At 42.0% G+C, this 18,489-nt stretch overlaps 1 protein-coding gene across 1 annotated transcript in view; it reads right to left on the bottom strand.

The window, feature by feature from the left end:
• LOC143283540 (uncharacterized) overlaps positions 1–16,884 on the bottom strand; it is a 20,906-nt gene extending 4,022 nt beyond the window's left edge. The window contains exons 1-3 of the mRNA XM_076589785.1: positions 16,821–16,884; positions 3,674–3,827; positions 154–320 (exon numbers count right to left, since the gene is read on the bottom strand). Of these exons, the coding sequence (XP_076445900.1) occupies positions 154–320; positions 3,674–3,827; positions 16,821–16,859 (360 nt within the window). The 5' untranslated portion in view covers positions 16,860–16,884. The remainder of the gene's footprint in view (positions 1–153; positions 321–3,673; positions 3,828–16,820) is intronic.
• Between the last annotated feature and the right edge of the window lie 1,605 nt (positions 16,885–18,489).

Here is an 18,489-nt window from a genome sequence, read left to right as displayed (position 1 = left end):
GAGCTCCTAAAGTGTCATCAGACACGCGCACGCGTGTGCACGTGCGTGTGTGTGTGTTTGTGTGTGAGTGTGCGTGTGTGAGTGTGTGTGTGTGTGTGTGTGTGTGTGTGTGTGTGTGTGTGTGTGTGTGTGCGCGTGTGCATGCGTGATTACGTTGTTTAGGCCCGGCGTGGCGGCGCAGTAGGTGCCCAGGGTGTGGAGCGTGCAGCGCCGCAGACAGCACTCCCTGACCACCGTCACCTCACTGTCCTGACTCCACCTGGTCCGCTTGGACCGCCGCCCCTCACCCTGCCCCTCCTCCTCCTCCTGCCCCGGGGAGGCTGAAACCACACAGCGTCCAGCAGCACGGGTCATCGTCACGTCCATCGTTACATCATCGTCAACAACAACTACAACAAGAACAACAATAATGATGATTATTTTTATCATGATAAGAAGAACAATAGCAACAACAACAAATATATGCTGATGTTGATAATAATAACAATCATCATCATCATCATCGTCATCATCATAATGATAATGATAATTCATGATCCGTTCCTATCATCTTTTGCGACAGATGCTGATATCATACAAGAAAAAACAATAACTATTACATTAAAAAATAAGACAGAGAGAAAGAGAGAGAGCGAGCCTGGCATATGTGGTGTAACGTATACGGATTAACCCGAACGCAGTGACGCGTCCTCGAGAAACTGAAACTGCAGAAAAGATGATCTTTTATTTGCCTGTCTGCAAATAGGGGCCAGAGTTGGGCACCTTGCCGGAATCGGTTTGGCGTAGGACACTGAAAAATTGTCCTCACTCTTGCAAGAAACATCTGAATGCTTCCTGGACATTAAAAACTGGATGACTCTAAATAAGTTACAACTGAACGCAGACAAAACCGAAGCAATGATCATAGGAACTAAACAAAAACTCTCTTCCATCACAGCTGACAAAATCAAACTTGGCAGTACATCCATCCCTCCTTCCAGATCAATCAGGAACCTCGGCGTTGTCCTTGACAACACACTGTCCATGCAAAAATTTATCAGTCAAACATGTCAATCCTGGTACTGTCAATTGCGACGCATCAGTTCCACTCGGAAATATCTGTCCACAGAAGCAACACTTAGACTTGTCGTTTCTCTCATTCTCTCTCGCCTTGACTACTGTAAATCTCTATTGTCTGGTTTGCATGCTTCATCCATTCAGTCCCTTCAGTGCATACAAAACTCTGCTGCCCGACTCGTCCTCAGAAAGAAAAGAACTGAGCACATCACTCCTCTTTTGCAACATCTCCATTGGCTCCCTGTCTCACACAGAATAAAGTATAAGATCAGCACTCTATGTTATAAAAGTATTCACAAATCTGCCCCTTCCTATCTCTGTGGCTGCCTTCACCTCTACACTCCATCTCGCTCTCTACGATCGGCTTCGGATCCACTCTGTTTACGCATACCCAGATTCAAACACTCGACTGTTGGACGCCGTTCTTTCTCTGTCTCTGGACCTTGCATTTAGAATGAACTTCCTCTTTCACTTCGTCAGCTCTCCGCACTCAGCTCTTTCAAGTCTGGCCTTAAAATCCACCTCTTCACAAGATAGCCTCCCTCCCCTACCTCTTCCTTGTCTTCAGTTTCTTCAGTTTTAGAGTCATGCATGCGTGTCAATGACTGGTGTGAAAGCGCTTAGATTTGTCTCTGCACAAGATTCAGCGCTATACAAATACTATCATTATATCATAATTATTATCTCCAGTCGTCAGCAGCGATCAGGGTTTGAAGCCCCGCTTTGCTGTGCTGCTGTGTCCTGAGGAAAAGCTCTTCACTCTGTTCTCCTCACTCCACTGTCGGGGAAGGTTCACAGCAGCGGAAGGAGAGGGCTGGGTCCCGCCTTCCTATACCGGTGACTTCACACAAGTGAATATGAACCCACTGCCTCTACAGTCATAAAACTACATGGGGCATTTAACCATTCTTCACGTCCAAAATGCTAACTCTGAACATTAAAAAAAAAAGTAAATCAAGACAGAAAATACAACATACAACATACAAATGTTACGACCTTTTTGGTCTCAAGGCTTATAATTTGTTTGCTGTTTTCTTCTTCTTCCGATTTTGTTTGGTTTTCGTTCCACCTTAACTATAAAAAAAAACTTTATAAAAAAAAATCATTAGGTTAAATCATCGGTATAGTCCAATGATGTACGTGAATAAGAGCTTTATCAACACCAACTTTTCTAAGTGGTACTATATTCTTTATCAAGTTTTAGAATTGCCTTTGTCTTCGAAAAAAACAAAAAACAACCAAAGTAAAATTTTCGTTTTCTCTGCATTTGTTGGCATCCCCAGACAAATTAATCATAAACTCAACAGGAAATGTCAAACAAAACAATAATCTCGGTGAGAACATTCTATTTGCAATTTTCGAGCATTCACGTTTTATGTGGCGATTTTGTTGTTGTTGTTGTTGTTATTGTTTGTTTGTTTGTTTGTTTTTTCCTCCCTTTCTCTTCATGTGACACATGCACACAGTTGTGTGTCCTATTGTACTGAGACCATTGTTGTTTTTTTTTTTTACTGTCATTAGTCTCTTATTCGTGTTGTTGACTATTCAAAATATTACTTCAATTCCTAGTGCTTTCCCTGCTGTATTCAGATCTGCATGTTTGTACATGCGTTATGTGACTGAGTGGGAAAGTGTGATTGAATTATTACTTCATATGCTTAGTGTACATTTTTGAATTAGTTAATTTTACGCGAAGTGTCTGTGATGTTTTATTTTACTCAAGTAGGTGAATTGTGTGTTATGTGTACAATGTGTATTTAATCAAAATTTTGCTCTTTTGTTTATGTGTGTGTGTGTGTGTGTGTGTGTGTGTGTGTGTGTGTGTGTGTGTGTGTGTGTGTGTGATGTACCTTTTTGTGCAGTGATTGACATTTTTAATGTCATATATCTGTTTTTTCTGAAAAGCGCGGTGAGCCTGGAACCGTGCTATATATGCCTGCACATTACTATTATTATTATCATCATCATTATCATTATTATCATTATTCTCTTTTCATTATTTTCATTATTCGCTCATTCATTTATATGACATTGCCCATTATGAAATGGTGTCATAAAATTAAACGTTTGAAATAAAAACCAAAACCAAAAACTCAACATAGACAACACATCATGCCTTATTAAGTGACACTCACCATTGCCACTTTTTATAAGCATTTAATGAATGATAATGTTTAAAACTTTTTTTTCATGCATACAGATGTATATGTTTTGAACTTTTTGCAATGCATTCGTTCAGTATGATTTTCTTTCGCGCAAAGAAATGAACTCTTTTCTTTCAGTTAATACCATATCGTAGCCTGTTTATTTTCTCTCTTTTTTCCCCCATTTATCCTGCGCCTTTTATCAGAGTTTTTGCGTTTCTTTTTTTCAGAGACTATGATAGTCTGGGCTTTTTTCATTGTAATTTTGTTTCATTCATTTGAACCTTTTATAAGTTTTTTTGTCTTTATTTTTCTTCTTCTTCATTGTTGCATGTGCAGTTGTTTAGCAAAGAGTGTGTTCTTAAAATAAAGTAAAATTCCTCTTCTCCTTCCTTCGTATGAAGTGGGGTCTGTTATCTGCCCCTTTGAGGTGAGAAACTAATGATGTTGGTCGGTCCGTGTGCTGCACTGACCTGCTCTCTTGAAGTGGAAGCCATGTCCCTCACACACCAGGTCCAGCATGTCCGCTAGCTGTGGGCCGCACAGCTGGACCGTCACCTGCTCGGGGTTTGACCCCATGGTCTGCGACAAACACAGCCCCACCATCACGCCGACCAATGCCTTCATCTGCAATCAGAAGGAAAGAATTATGAATGAATCTGGTTTGCACAAGGCGCTAAAAATGCTGGAGACGTGACTCGAGTTATGTCAGGCAGAAGAAATGGCTATTTGCCAAAACTGTTGTTGTCAGTCAGTTTGTCTGGATTTTTTGCAACTCGATCTTGGCTAACCTCCCACCAGAAAAGTGAATCGTCTAATTGTATACTGTATTATGAAATGACGAAGACACAAATCAGATGTGACCTGTTCGAATGCAAAACGAAGTTGGACATTGCACAATCCAAACTTTTTCTGCAGGAAAGAGGAGAAAAAGGAAAGCGGAGAAGAGGAGGAACGACAGACAGACAACACAAAAAAGGAAACACGGAGATATCACTTTCAAACGTACCAGAAAACACCACCAACAAACAAACGAACAAAACAGAAAAAAAAACCCACATCGTCATCACAACTTCTTGTCAACAAAAAGGAAAGGGAGGCGGGGAAGGAAACAAATATATTTTTCTTCCCCCGCCAACAGTGCTCCGGCAAATTAACCAGTCAGCCTGTTTCTACTGGTTTTTTCCTTGTCAGTTTCGGTTTACCAGCGTCATACAACAGTCTTTGAAATAAAAAGCTGGTTAAAACAACAAGAAGAAGAAGAACTACTTAGAAATCGATTTCATTTATGTGTGTATGTGCGCGCGCGCGCGCGCACACACACACACACACACACACACACACACACACACACACACGGGTAAATACCAGGACTGGGGTGGAGGGAGGGGTGGGGACAGACACTGAGAGAGAAAGAGAGACAGACAGACAGACAGAGACAGAGACAACAGAAAATAGCTGTTCGACGGGTGACGCAGACAGGGGTGTATGGGTGCCAAGGTGTGTTTGCCGTATTTTGTTGCCAGGGGATCTTTTTTCGTGTCGTGTTTGTTCTGTGGCAGTGTGGCGACTGGCGAGACACCCTAACGCCTGCAAAACAAGGGATATGATGCAGTCTATTTCTGGTGGTATGATGTGGCACTCTTGTCCAATCTTGTCCAATCGTCTGGGTCATTCGTTTACTTCAGTGACGGAAGCCGTGAAGGAGAGATGGAAGATGTTAGGAAAGAAGACCAATGTCTTCACACATAAATAATGAAATAAATTTCTGCTCACCAGAACATCCTGAAAGTCCGCTTCACTGAGCTACATTGCATTCAGCAAAGAAGACATCTCTGTCCACATCTCTCTCTCTCTCTCTCTCTCTCTCTCTCTCTCTCTCTCTGTACGCCTCGTTCTCTCTCTCTGTCCGCATCTCTCTCTCTCTCTCTGTCTGCATCTCTCTCTCTGTACGCATCTCTCTCTCTCTGTCCGCATCTCTCTCTCTCTCTCTCTGTACGCCTCGTTCTCTCTCTCTGTCCGCCTCGTTCTCTCTCTCTCTCTGACTCTCTCTCTGTACGCCTCGTTCTCTCTCTGTACGCCTCGTTCTCTCTCTCTGTACGCATCTCTCTCTCTCTCTCTCTCTCTCTCTCTCTCTCGGCCCCCTCTCTCTCTCTGTCCGCCTCTCTCTCTCTCTGTCCGCCTCTCTTTCTCTGTCCGCCTCTCTCTCTGTCTGCCTATCTCTTTCTGTCCGCCTCTATCCTCCCTCTCTCGGCCCCCCCTCTCTCTCTGTCTGCCTCTCTCTCTCTCTGTCCGCCTCTCTCTCTGTCTGCCTATCTCTTTCTGTCCGCCTCTATCCCTCCCGCTCTCTATCCGCATCTCTTTCTCTGTCCGCCTCTCTCTCTTTCCGTCCGCCTTTCTCTCTGTGTCCGCCTCTCTCTGTCCGCCTCTCTCTCTCTCCGTCCGCCTCTCTCTCTCTGTCCGCCCCTCTCTCTGTCTGTCTCTATCTCTCTCTGTCTGCCTCTCTCTCTCTCTCTGTCCGCCCCCTCTCTCTGTCCGCCTCTCTCTTTCTCTGTGTCCGTATCTCTCTCTCTCTCTCTGTCCGCATCTCTCTTTCTCTCTCTGTGTCCGTATCTCTCTCTCTCTCTCTGTCCGCATCTCTCTTTCTCTCTCTGTGTCCGTATCTCTCTCTCTCTCTCTCTCTCTGTCCGCCTCGTTCTCTCTCTCTGTCCGCATCTCTCTTTCTCTCTCTGTGTCCGTCTCTCTCTCTCTCTCTCTGTCCGCCTCGTTCTCTCTCTCTGTCCGCATCTCTCTTTCTCTCTCTCTCTGTCCGCCTCGTTCTCTCTCTCTGTCCGCATCTCTCTTTCTCTCTCTGTCCGCCTCGTTCTCTCTCTCTGTCCGCATCTCTCTTTCTCTCTCTCTCTGTCCGCCTCGTTCTCTCTCTGTCCACATCTCTCTCTCTCTCTTTCTCTCTCTCTCTCTCTGTACGCCTCGTTCTCTCTCTCTGTACGCCTCGTTCTCTCTCTCTCTCTGACTCTCTCTCTGTACGCCTCGTTCTCTCTCTCTGTACGCCTCGTTCTCTCTCTCTGTACACCTCGTTCTCTCTCTCTGTACGCCTCGTTCTCTCTCTCTCTACGCCTCGTTCTCTCTCTCTCTCTGACTCTCTCTCTGTACGCCTCGTTCTCTCTCTCTCTACGCCTCGTTCTCTCTCTCTCTCTGACTCTCTCTCTGTACGCCTCGTTCTCTCTCTCTGTACGCCTCGTTCTCTCTCTCTGTACGCCTCGTTCTCTCTCTCTCTACGCCTCGTTCTCTCTCTCTCTGACTCTCTCTCTGTACGCCTCGTTCTCTCTCTCTCTACGCCTCGTTCTCTCTCTCTCTCTGACTCTCTCTCTGTACGCCTCGTTCTCTCTCTCTGTACGCCTCGTTCTCTCTCTCTGTACGCCTCGTTCTCTCTCTCTGACTCTCTCTCTGTACGCCTCGTTCTCTCTCTCTCTACGCCTCGTTCTCTCTCACTGTGACTCTCTCTCTGTACGCCTCGTTCTCTCTCTCTGTACGTCTCGTTCTCTCTCTGTGTACGCCTCGTTCTCTCTCTCTGTACGCCTCGTTCTCTCTCTCTGTACGTCTCGTTCTCTCTCTCTGTACGCCTCGTTCTCTCTCTCTGACTCTCTCTCTGTACGTATCGTTCTCTCTCTCTGTACGCCTCGTTCTCTCTCACTGTGACTCTCTCTCTGTACGCCTCGTTCTCTCTCTCTCTGACTCTCTCTCTGTACGCCTCGTTCTCTCTCTCTGACTCTCTCTCTGTACGCCTCGTTCTCTCTCTCTGTACGCCTCATTCTCTCTCACTGTGACTCTCTCTGTTCGCATCTCTCTCCATCTCTCTCTGTCTGCCTATCTTTCTCTCTCTCTCTGTCCGCCTCACCCCCCCTCTCTGTGCGTCCGCCTCTCTCTCTCTCGGTCCCCCTCTCTCTCTGTGTCCGCCTCTCTCTCTCTCTGTCTGCCTCCCTCTCTCTGTCCGCCTCTCTCTCTGTGTCCCCCCGCTCTCTCTCTCTCTGTCCGCCTCTCTGTCCGTCTCTCTGTCCGCCTCTCTCTTTCTCTGTCTGCCTACCTCTTTCTGTCCGCCTCTATCCCTCCCTCTCTCTATCCGCATCTCTTTCTCTGTCCGCCTCTCTCCCTCTTTCTCTCTTTGTCCGCCTCTCTGTCTCTCCGTCCGCCCCTCTCTCTCTCTCCGTCCGCCTCTCTCTCTCTCTGTCCGCCTCTCTCTCTCTTTGTCCGCCTCCATCCCTCTCTATCTCTGTGTCCGCCTCTCTCTCTCTTGAATCAGACTGTGTTCCTCATGCGGAAGAAAATTCACCAGAAAGTGATCCTAGTGGCAGAGACAAATCTCCGAGAGAGACGAGTCAAAATGACAGTGCATTTATTGTCCAAGGTGAAAATTGTATTTGTCAGAATGATTTATTCAGACGAACTGACGGGGAGCATGGACACAGAGACGAGAGTGTTATCACTGACAGCAACATTATATCTGACGATGACCGCAACTTAGAACTTGATATGGCACCAGTAAGCATCCCAGTTGAAATGACGACGAACAGTGAGGAACGTCGAGAGACTCATCAAACTGATGATACTTCACAAAGCAACCAACTCGATAAGAACACGAACTGTGTCAGACAGTATGAGACAGAAGACACAGGAGAAGAGGACATACCAAGACAAAACATGACTGCTGACACACGGACAAGCGATCAGGACTGTAAACAAGCAGCTGACATGACTGGCAGGCAAACGATCAACAACACGCAGACTCAGGCTTCAGCCCGACATCTGCGTCCAAGGCGTGCTGCCTCCAGTACAAGAGTGGGCAGCCTGACACACAGCAAGTCTCATCAAAGGTCCAGTAACCAAAGCAACATTATGGACTCTTTTGAAAAAGTGCAATCACATAGTCAGCCGAAACCCAAAGACAGGTCGTCCCATGTCGTGTCTAAGACCAATTCAGGGTGTGCTTCAGGCACCGCAGATAGGAAATCGGCCAGGCCACAATACCAGGTAATCAGTATGTAAGGAAGCAGGGAACTCGAGTAGAAGTAGCAAAGTTTCAAACAAATCCTGTTAAAAAAAACCCGTAGACAGAGCCAAGATCATTTTTTTAAATTATAATGTCAGTGGACTCCTACAGAAATTGGAGAACAATGATTTTGTTAATTTTCTTATCTCTCATGATTTTCTATGCTTCACTGAAACATTCATTGCATCGGGCTTTGAATCGTCGGCCTTTAAAAACTTCTTAATTTTCACGTCAAAAGCAAAAAAGCTGTCCCATCAAGGGAGACATTCTGGCGGGGTCATTGTAATGATCAGGAAATCATTTCTTGCTTTCGTAGAAAGAATTAAGACCGACACTTCTAACACTGTGGTGGTAAAAGTGCACAAAAATTGCTTTTTACAGATAAAGATATAATGTTAGTTTGCTCCTATATTCCACCCAATGATTCCCCATTTTGGAAATCTCAGGAGGGCGTTTTTGGTCATGGAATTTTGTTAAATGGAGACCTAAATGCTAGAACTGAATCTCAAAACTACTTTTTCAGTGGAAACAGTACTGACTTTGAAGAAATACGTTCTCCAGACTGTACCTTATTTCAAAGGCATTCACAGAATTGTCAAATGAATTTATTTGGCGAATAGCTAACTGAGTTGTGTAATATGTTTGAATGTATTATCTTGAATGGACTTGTTGAACAATGTTTTGATGATAGCTGTACATATATTGCTACTTCAGGTATAAGTACAGTGGATTATTTTGTTGCATCATGTGAACTGTTGTCGTCTGTTAATGTCATGTCACTCATCGTGGACAGTTTTACAGAATCTGACCATCTTCCAGTTATAATGGAAACAAATACAGACTCATGTTGGTGATGGAAATGGAAAAGAACAGCAAAACAGAAACCAAGTTTGCAATAAATATATTTGGAATGAAGAGTTTGAAGGTGACTTTACCAAAATGTGGAAAAGCAGATATATTCAGGCTGATCTTAGGCTGGCCACCAACACTTTGGACAGAAATATAGACAGTGCTCTAAATATATTTATTAAGTGTTTAAAAGATTCCAGTCAGTGTATGCTTAAACCTTTAACTAACAGGAAAAAGACATCAGAATGGTTTGATGATGATTCCAAGAAAGTAAAAACAAAGAAAAAAAAAGGAAAGTCGTAGCAACTTGAATTGGTTTTGAAAAACTCTAAGGAAGAGGACAGGATACAGTATGTAAAAGCCAGAAAGAAATACAAACATTTATTGAGGGAGAAAAGGCGGTCTTATAGAAGGCAAAAAGTAGATGCATTAGCAAAAGAAATCAACAGTTCGTCGAGGTTTTGGAACAATTTAAAAAGCATGGGATGTGGTAAAAATGAGAGAACGAAAGGAGATATTAGTCTTGATAACTGGTTCACTCATTTCAAGGAGGTTTTTCACAACAGCAACGAACGATGTAATGAGCAATGTGACACTGATGTTGATTTATCTGAAGAAGCAGACCATATTTTGAATACGACTATCTTAGAAGAAGAAGTTAATCAAACTATATACAAATTTAAGAACGGTAAAGCAAGTGGGATAGATGACATATCTGCTGAAATGTTAAAAGCTGGTGGTAAAGATGTTTGCCTATTTCTTACAAAACTATTTAATGAGTAAGGCAGGGTTGCGTACTTAGTCCAACTTTATTTTCATTATTTGTAAATCAGTTAGCAATCAACGTAGAAAAAAAGGTATGCATGGTATCCAGTTATTTCCAGATATTATGGAACTATTCATTATATTGTTTGCAGATGATGTAGCATTACTGTCAACTCCTCCAAGGGGACTACAGAACCAGCTTAACCTACTACAAGCATGTTGTAACAAAATGAAGTTAAGTGTGAATATCGACAAGACTAAAGTAATGGCTTTTAGAAAAGGGGGATTTTTTTTAGGAAAACATCAAAAATGGTTCTATGACGGAAAAAGACTAGCGGTGGTTAACAATTATTGTTATCCAGGATTTAATTTCACATCCATGATTAGTGTTAAGAAAGGCACAACCCACTTAGCATCTAAAGGGAAGAAAGCTGTCATACAGCTGAACACAGTGTTTCAAAAATATAAGGAAATGTCAAGGAATATCTTCTTTAAGACTTTTTTATGTTAAGATACAGCCAGTGTTGTTATATGCATCTGAGGTGTGAGGGTTAAACAGACTTGAACATATAGAGAAAGTGCACTTAATGGCATGTAAACGGTACTTAGGTGTTCCAGCTAGGTCTCCAAATAAGATGGTGTATGGAGAATTGGGGAGATATCCATTGTATATTAATTCCTACATAGTTTGCCTCCGTTATTGGTTAAAACTGTTGCAGATGGATACGGAAAGGCTACCTCACAAAGTTTATATTATGCTGCTTGAGTAAGACAAATCGGGTAAAAACTGCTGGGTAACAAAAGTGAGAGAAATTTTGTGTCAGACTGGTTTCAATGTGGTTTGGCTACAACAAGGAGTAGGGGATGTAAATGGATTCTTGACTGTGTTTAAACAAAGACTTGTTGACTGGTTTATACAAGAATGGGATTGAACTATTAGGGACAGTGATAGATATGCGATTTATAGAACATTTAAGACTGTTTTCGAAAAAGAAAAATATGTTTATGACATGGATACATATTGCTTTCGAGTTGCCATTACTCAATTAAGATTGAATGTACTCCCCTTTAAAAATAACGTTCATCGATATAGCAAATCTGCCCAGCATAGGAATTGTCCTTTTTGTTGTAACGAAGTTGAGAATGAGCATCACTTTCGGTTTCGCTGCATGTTTTATAACTATCTCAGAGCTAAGTTTCTTAAAGAATCGACTACAGTATCAATTCATTCACTACTCAAAGCAATAAATGTATACCATAGATACAATGTATCCAAGTTCGTTTTTCATGCAATCAACAGAAGGCAGAAGACTACCTTTTAGATAAAATAATGTCATTATGTTTCAAATAATTTCCAGATGTAACTTTTGAGTCAACTTACACGTGAAGGAATATGACTTTTCTGTTTTCATGAAGCAAATGTATATATGTTTGTAATTATCTATATCACCCCCACTCCCATCACCCTTTCCACCAGCCAAATGTATTGTGGCCAAAGGCCGATGTACATTAAACCTTCTGAGTTCTGAGTTCTCTCTCTTTCTGTCTTTCTCTTTGCCTCTCTCTCTCTCTTTCTCTTGTCTGCCTCTCTCTCTGTCTTCCTCTCTGTGTGTATCTCAGTGTCTGTTCCTTCCCAGCCCTCCCTACCTCCCGATCACCGACTCCCCCTATTTGTGCGTGCAGCTTCAGTTTCTCAAGGAGGCGTCACTGCGTTCAGACTAATCCATATATGCTACACCACATCTGCTAGGCAGATGCCTGACCAGCAGCATAACCCAACGCGCTTAGTCAGGCCCCGAGTGCATGCATACAATCATATATAATTTGTGTTCCTTTCCGAGCGAGTGGATTTCTTCTGCATAATTTTGCCAGAGGACAACAACTCTCGTTGCCATGGGTTCTTTTTTTCTGTGCGCCAAGTACGTGCTGCACACGGGACCTCGGTTTATTGTCTCATCCGAATGACTAGACGCTCAGTTGGATTTTCCAGTCAAACTTGGGAGAAAGGGCGAGAGCGGGATTCGAACACAGACCCTCACGGACTCTGTATTAGCAGACGAACGTCTAAACCGTTCTGCCACCTTCCTCCTGTCAGACAGACAGGTACAAAAACAGAAGACATCGGAACACACAGAGCAAAATTTCAACACGTTAAGTGATAACATTGAATTATGAGAAAACAAACGAAATAATCGTCATGGAAACGTTTTGTCTGCCAAAGGGAGGGAAATGTGCGCGGTCATTCAGCAGCTACAGCAAAATGTGATTGCTGCGAAAACAACGCTGGGCGCTTCAGTGTATCCATCAGTCTGTGTATCATTGTTTGCTTTTGTTGTCTCTCACTCAGTGGTTTTTGGTTTTGTGTCTTCAAACTGTTTGCATTTTATCATCTATTCTATGACGCAGACTACATGTCGTGTATGTCTGATAGCCGCCAGTTAAAAAAAACAAAACGTGGATTGTTTGCCTCAGTTTTTATAACTAAATCTATATATGCAATCAAGAATTGTGCGGGTGTAATTTGGTTTAAAACAAACAAAACAAACAAATAACCAAGAAACTCATTTTTTTGTTTGTGTGAGGTGAGTGACTGTGTGTGGGCGAGGACGCATGCACACATATACATACATACATACATATGTATGTGTGTGTGTGTGTGTGTGTGTGTGTGTGTGAGAGAGAGAGAGAGAGAGAGAGAGAGAGAGAGAGTGCGCGCGCGCGCGCGTGTGTGAGAGACAGAGAGGGGGGTGGGGAGAGAGAGACAATGAATGAATGAATGAATAATTCTTATTTTCTGAGGGTAATAGATTAAGCATACATGCTTTTATTTCATCCAGCCCTCGAAACCAGACAAATAACAACAACAAAAAAGAGACAGTAATGACAATTTTTTAAAAAAAGGGAGGGGGGGGGGGGGGGGAGGAGTGAACAAGCGAGGGAAATATCACGCACAAAATATATCAAAGACGAGAAGAAGAAAAGGGGATAGTTACTTTGGTGGATGAATAGAGGCAGACAGAAAAGACAGGCAGATAGAAAGACAGACAAATTGGCAGACAGCAGAGAGAGAGAGAGAGAGAGATAGAGAGAGAGAGAGAGAGAGAGAGAGAATGTTTTTTATTGGCAAATAACGTTTTACAGCTCTGGTGCCAAGGGGGATGATTCACTTATAAAAGCAATCGAGAAAGAGAAAAATAAAAACGGAAATAAGGGGAAATAACAAGCAACTGAAGTACATATTCATAAACACATAAACACTCATACATTCACACGCATGATATTAATATAATATATTCCACACTACTCATACATGTCAGTCAGCTGACTGATATTAAATATTACGAAGTAATACGAACATGTGACCATCCAAACCTGCAGCCGAACCTCTTTTGGTTATTTACCTGTTTATTTTATTTTACAAAGACATCTTGCTATAGCGCATATTCTTGAAGCTCTAAGCAATCCACCTATTCTTAATCTATCTTGTATTTTATTCTACATTATGTTTCTATCATGCTAAAACTATCTTTCATTTAATCTTTTCCTTCTAATGTCATGTGCCTCTAGAATATATCTGGCTGTTGAAAATATAATATCTTCACAATTTCATGAAAGGATAGCAATCAGATCATGTCTATGTGCAAAGGGATGTGTAAAGAATGTATAATTATTTGTAATGATATTGTATTGCTTGCAATGGAAAATAAGATGATCCTCATTTTCTAAATTCTGGCGACACATTTGGCATAAACTATCACTCTCGCTGTTTTCAATGAACCATGCTCTATTTGTATTTAGCCCTAAGGTCCTGGATCAATGTCGGGAAAGGAGACACAGTTGCCATTTATTTGTGATGACTGAAATGTATTTTTCAGACTGAAAAATATTTTTGAACGAAAAATACCAATTGTATTTAGCATTTTCTTCCATTTCTGAATGTCAATTTTGTGTGTACATGTTGATAAGACGACCCTTAAATATCGAAATAAATGCGACATCACTCCCTACTCCTTGACTTATCCATACAATCCCAAACCCATTTTCAAGTGGAACATTTTTTACACTGTCTATCCAGTTTGTCTTTCCTTCCTCATGCTGTTGCAGTAACATGTCATAAGCCTGGTTACACAGCCTTGCTGGTGGTAATCTAACAAGTTTCAACCAATCGTTGTACTAATTTTTAGTGAGTATCTACCCGTTTCATCATATGCTATTTTATCTGAGGAATGAAGAGGTGTATTTTAGAAACGTTTTACTGCATATCTATGAACGATTCTTTCCACCCCATCCCTCTCTCTGTCGCCCTTCTTAAATTCCTCAACAGACCTTTTACAGTTCTTTTCTTCTGTGCACAGGCTCTGGCAATTTTATCGTCGCATGAAAGGGAAAACGTGGCGGAAAAAAACTAATCATTACAACTGTGGAAAAGGTGAGTTTTGAGAGCTGATTTGAAAGAGGACAAAGACTGAGTGTGTCGGACATAATAAGGGAGTTTGTTCCAGATGACAGGTCCAATGAAAGAGAAAGCACGACCCCCATGTGGTTTCTTTTGCCTGTTTGGTATGCGAAAAATACGAGTGTCACAGGAGGAACGCAGAGACCGAGACGGAAAATAGATCTGGATGAGTTCCTAGAGATAAGAAGGAACAGAGCCAGAGATAACACTGTGACAAATAGTGGCAATTTTGTATTGAATTCTGAAAGAAACAGGCAGCCAGTGCAGTTCTGCAAGGGAGGGGAGAGATGTGGTCACGTTTTTGTGCCTTGAAGACAAAGCGGGCAGCACAATTCATCACTTTTTAAATTTTTACAACGTAATTCTGGGGGAGACCTTCTAACAGAGAATTGCAGTAATCTAACCGTGAGAGAACAAGGGATGTACCCGGGGTTTTTGTTGCGTTAACAGTCAAAAATGGTCTGATGGAAGCTATTCTGCGGATATGTATAAACATAATACGTAATATAGATACATGTTTATTTGGCAATTGTGTTTTGCTTGTTTCAACTCATGATAAAAGTGATTCTGGCATGTTTTCAACATGGAAAATAATAATATTACACAAATCATTACTTTAGGGACAGGGAAAAGATTGAGGTGGTGGTGTTGGTGGTGGTGGTGGTGGGTGTGTGTGTGTGTGTGTGTGTGTGTGTGTGTGTGTGTGTGTGTGCGTGCGTGCGCGCGTGTGTGTGTGTGTCTGTGTGTGTTTTGTCGTTGTTGTTTTGTGTGTGTGTGTGTTCATTCCAGTTAATTCAATATCCACTTTAAAATATCAATGTGCAGGAAACACGTCAACGGTGCAGTTAGTGTCATTCTATGTGTTCTGTCCATATTTTGTGTTTCTTTTAACTGCGTAGAAGAAAAACGATGTCATGTCGTCTTTAAACCCAAAGAAACGTTCAGGACAACTACCTGGGAAGAGCCCAATAAATTTTTCTAGATCTGGAACCTCAACGAAATAAACCGTTAATGATCCGCAGATACTGCTTAATCCGGAAAACATACAATCTGTCAAAGGTATAAGTGTAAAGATTTATTTTCACTACGTTTTTCGGTACGAGGTAGTGACAAAGTATTTCCAGAAAACACGATTTGTCGAAGTTTACCATGGACATATAGACAGACAACCGTAACACCGGGTTATTACATGGACTCACTTCGATTACATAAGTGAGCCAAGAAATCAAAATTCTACAAAAGCAAAAGCCAACGTTAGTATCCAAGCTGCTGTTCCCAATCTATCAATATACAATGCACACGTTTTCACGGTAACAGGTGAGACAGGTGATACCAATCGGAAGCCACTGTCCACATTAACTAAAAAAACAAAATCATGCCGACAGTGCTAGATGCTTTACAATGGAAGACGTTCATTGAAACTTATATAAAATGGTTGATCCATAATCGGAAAATATCTGCAAATGACGACTAATTTTTTTTTTCCTTTCGATGTCAAAACGGAAGGTAATGAACGCAAGATGCACGTTAATACAGTTGTGCGGATTATGATGAAGTCTATGATTTATAACAATGTCTGTAGTTTTCATGTCTTTTTCAAAATCTCTTGTTGGGTTTAGCATTATCTAATTAGAACTGGACGATCTACTGCAGCAGATTTTCAGAGTTCATTCATTAATTACGTTTAGCTCAGACTGACTTAAAATCACACCAACCTCAGGTCCACATTATGCCGTGCGCAATGGATTGATTTCCACGTGTTACACTACTTACCTCCTCTTGACAACATGCTAGTTCGGGGACACTATTCATGTTCATTATCATGATCAGAAACAACGTGACATCTGACTTCGTTTCAGAAAATAGAGGTTCGAATACCGTCAGTGGCTGATGGGTGTACAATGGGTTACTCTATTTTAAACAATTCTCTTGCTTAAATGAGCAGGTCTGCTCCATATACACGCGCACATTAAAGATCTGGTGATCCATGTCACGATGTTCAACTGGGTATTATAAAAGCCCATGCACGAATCGAAATAACGTCAAATGCATTGCATACCGTTTCACTTGTGCAGACAGTACAAAAAGAAGAAAAAGAAGAGAATGAGTAATTTGAAAAATAATAATAAAATAGCCATAATAATAAAGGAACAAGACGACGATGACAAACGCAATGAAGAAATACACAGAAATGTTATTTTCGATTAGAAACTATCACGTGAACATTAAATCTTAAATGGATTTGCAATAAAATTATCATATTATGCACTTACTGTATATCGTAAATCTGTTGTCATATTGTGCATTGTGCTTGTCCATATGTTCACATCTACCAACCAGTTCCATTGTAACCTAACATAATGTGAAATGCTCAACCAACAAACAGAGAAGTGGCATTTTTGGTTTTGTGCATACACACACACACACACACACACATACACACACACACACACACAAAGCAACAAGGGAAAACTGAGGTTGACAACACGCACCACTCACTGACCTGTTTGGCAGCCGTGGAGCATTTCCAGCACGTGACCATACTGCTGTGTGTGACAGCACGTCGTTGTATGCTGCAGCAGTCTGTCCGGTCGGTAGAAGAGCACTGACTTCTGAAACACCGCCTTTAAATAGACAGGTCCACTCACCAACCTCACCCCTACCCCCTCCTCCATCACTCCCTCCCACCTGTCACACAACTCTTCACTGACACAGCGCTTTCTGACTTGCAGACGACAATTAAAGGAAGCGTTTTGATTGGACGCACAGGTCACGAGGCTGTGGCGAAGTTTCCGGTCAGTCTCCCGTGATTTTGTGATTGGTAGCAAGAAACACTTTTACTCTTCCGTTTTGTATGGTGTTTTTGTAGGGGATTTTGCTCGTTTTTGTTTGTTTGTGTTTAGTTTTGTTTTCGTTGTGTGTGTGTGTGTGTGTGTGGTGTGTGTGTGTGTGTGTGTGTGTGTGTTTCACTGATTTGCAGGGGGGTTTTGTGGGTTTAAAAAAAAAAAAAAAAATTTGCAGTGAGTACCTTTCTCGAAAACATTATCACTTGATCCGTCAACCGTTGCAAACTATTTGTGCGTATGTGCGCGCGCGTACGTGCGGGGTAGGGGTGGTGTGGGTGTCATTCTGTACATTGATGCTCCATTCGTTTAAGGTGATATTTGAAGAAAGTGTAGCAAGATACGATTTTACTTCAATGGATTACTTGTCATCTTACTGAATGAGTGAATGAACTGGCATGTGTTACATGATATTTATGAGCGCACATGTAGGTTCGAGTTATCAAAAAACAAGAAACACAACCCACTATTGACAAGAAAAAAAGTGCATAGCAACTGATTTGCAATGACAACTAGAAAATGATAGGTACATAGCTTGCCTTTATAAAAGCAAAAGTAATGGTCCAATGGGATCTTTAAAATAAAACTTCGAGCTGTATATTGCATTCCTGGAGAGACTGAGAGGGAGAGGGAGAGAGAGAGGCAGAGAAAGGGATAGACAGACAGGCAGACAGAGAGAAGACGAACAGAATATACAGACGCTTCGATTGTTCCTTGTCTGTCCGCACGCTCCCGAACACAAGAAAATCTTATTGTTCGGAGTGGAAATGCGCGTTTGATCCGCCAATTACAAATTGTCGAAAGAAATGGACTTGCCTGGAGTGACTGCCGAAAATATTTCACCACAATTTGCTTTTCGCATTGTTGTTACAAGCTAGTCGCGACAAACATAGAGGAAGTTTGAAACTTTGAAAGATCTAAATAATGATAATAAAACAATGAAATAAAGATGGATGTGGGGTGTTGAAGATAAGATCGTTTCGTTTGCAGCACACAACATGGCTTCGAAAAACACTAGTATCAGATGGTGGTGAAAAGAATATGATATGTATCAGATTCATATCAGTACTGTTAACTGCCACCCCCCCCCCCCTTTCCCTTTCCCTTTGTGTTACTTTTGATTTTGTTGTTGTTTGGCAGGAATCGCGCAAAAATCATGGCTTTGCTTGTTGGCAGAAGCACATGAACTGTGGAAGCAAACTACTAACGCTTTCCTGATGGTGTACGTCTCTGAGTACATCGTTGAGCAGTTTGTTGCCCTGTTGTTTGATTGTCTGAGCAATCTGGGTGTCGTCAGCATGGTCAGACAGCCTCTCCTCGCTAAAGAAA

Source organism: Babylonia areolata, chromosome 6 (assembly GCF_041734735.1).
Source record: "Babylonia areolata isolate BAREFJ2019XMU chromosome 6, ASM4173473v1, whole genome shotgun sequence".
NCBI lineage: Eukaryota > Metazoa > Mollusca > Gastropoda > Neogastropoda > Buccinidae > Babylonia > Babylonia areolata.
Note: the sequence above shows the minus strand (reverse complement) of the source record. Positions and strands in the feature narration are given on the sequence as shown.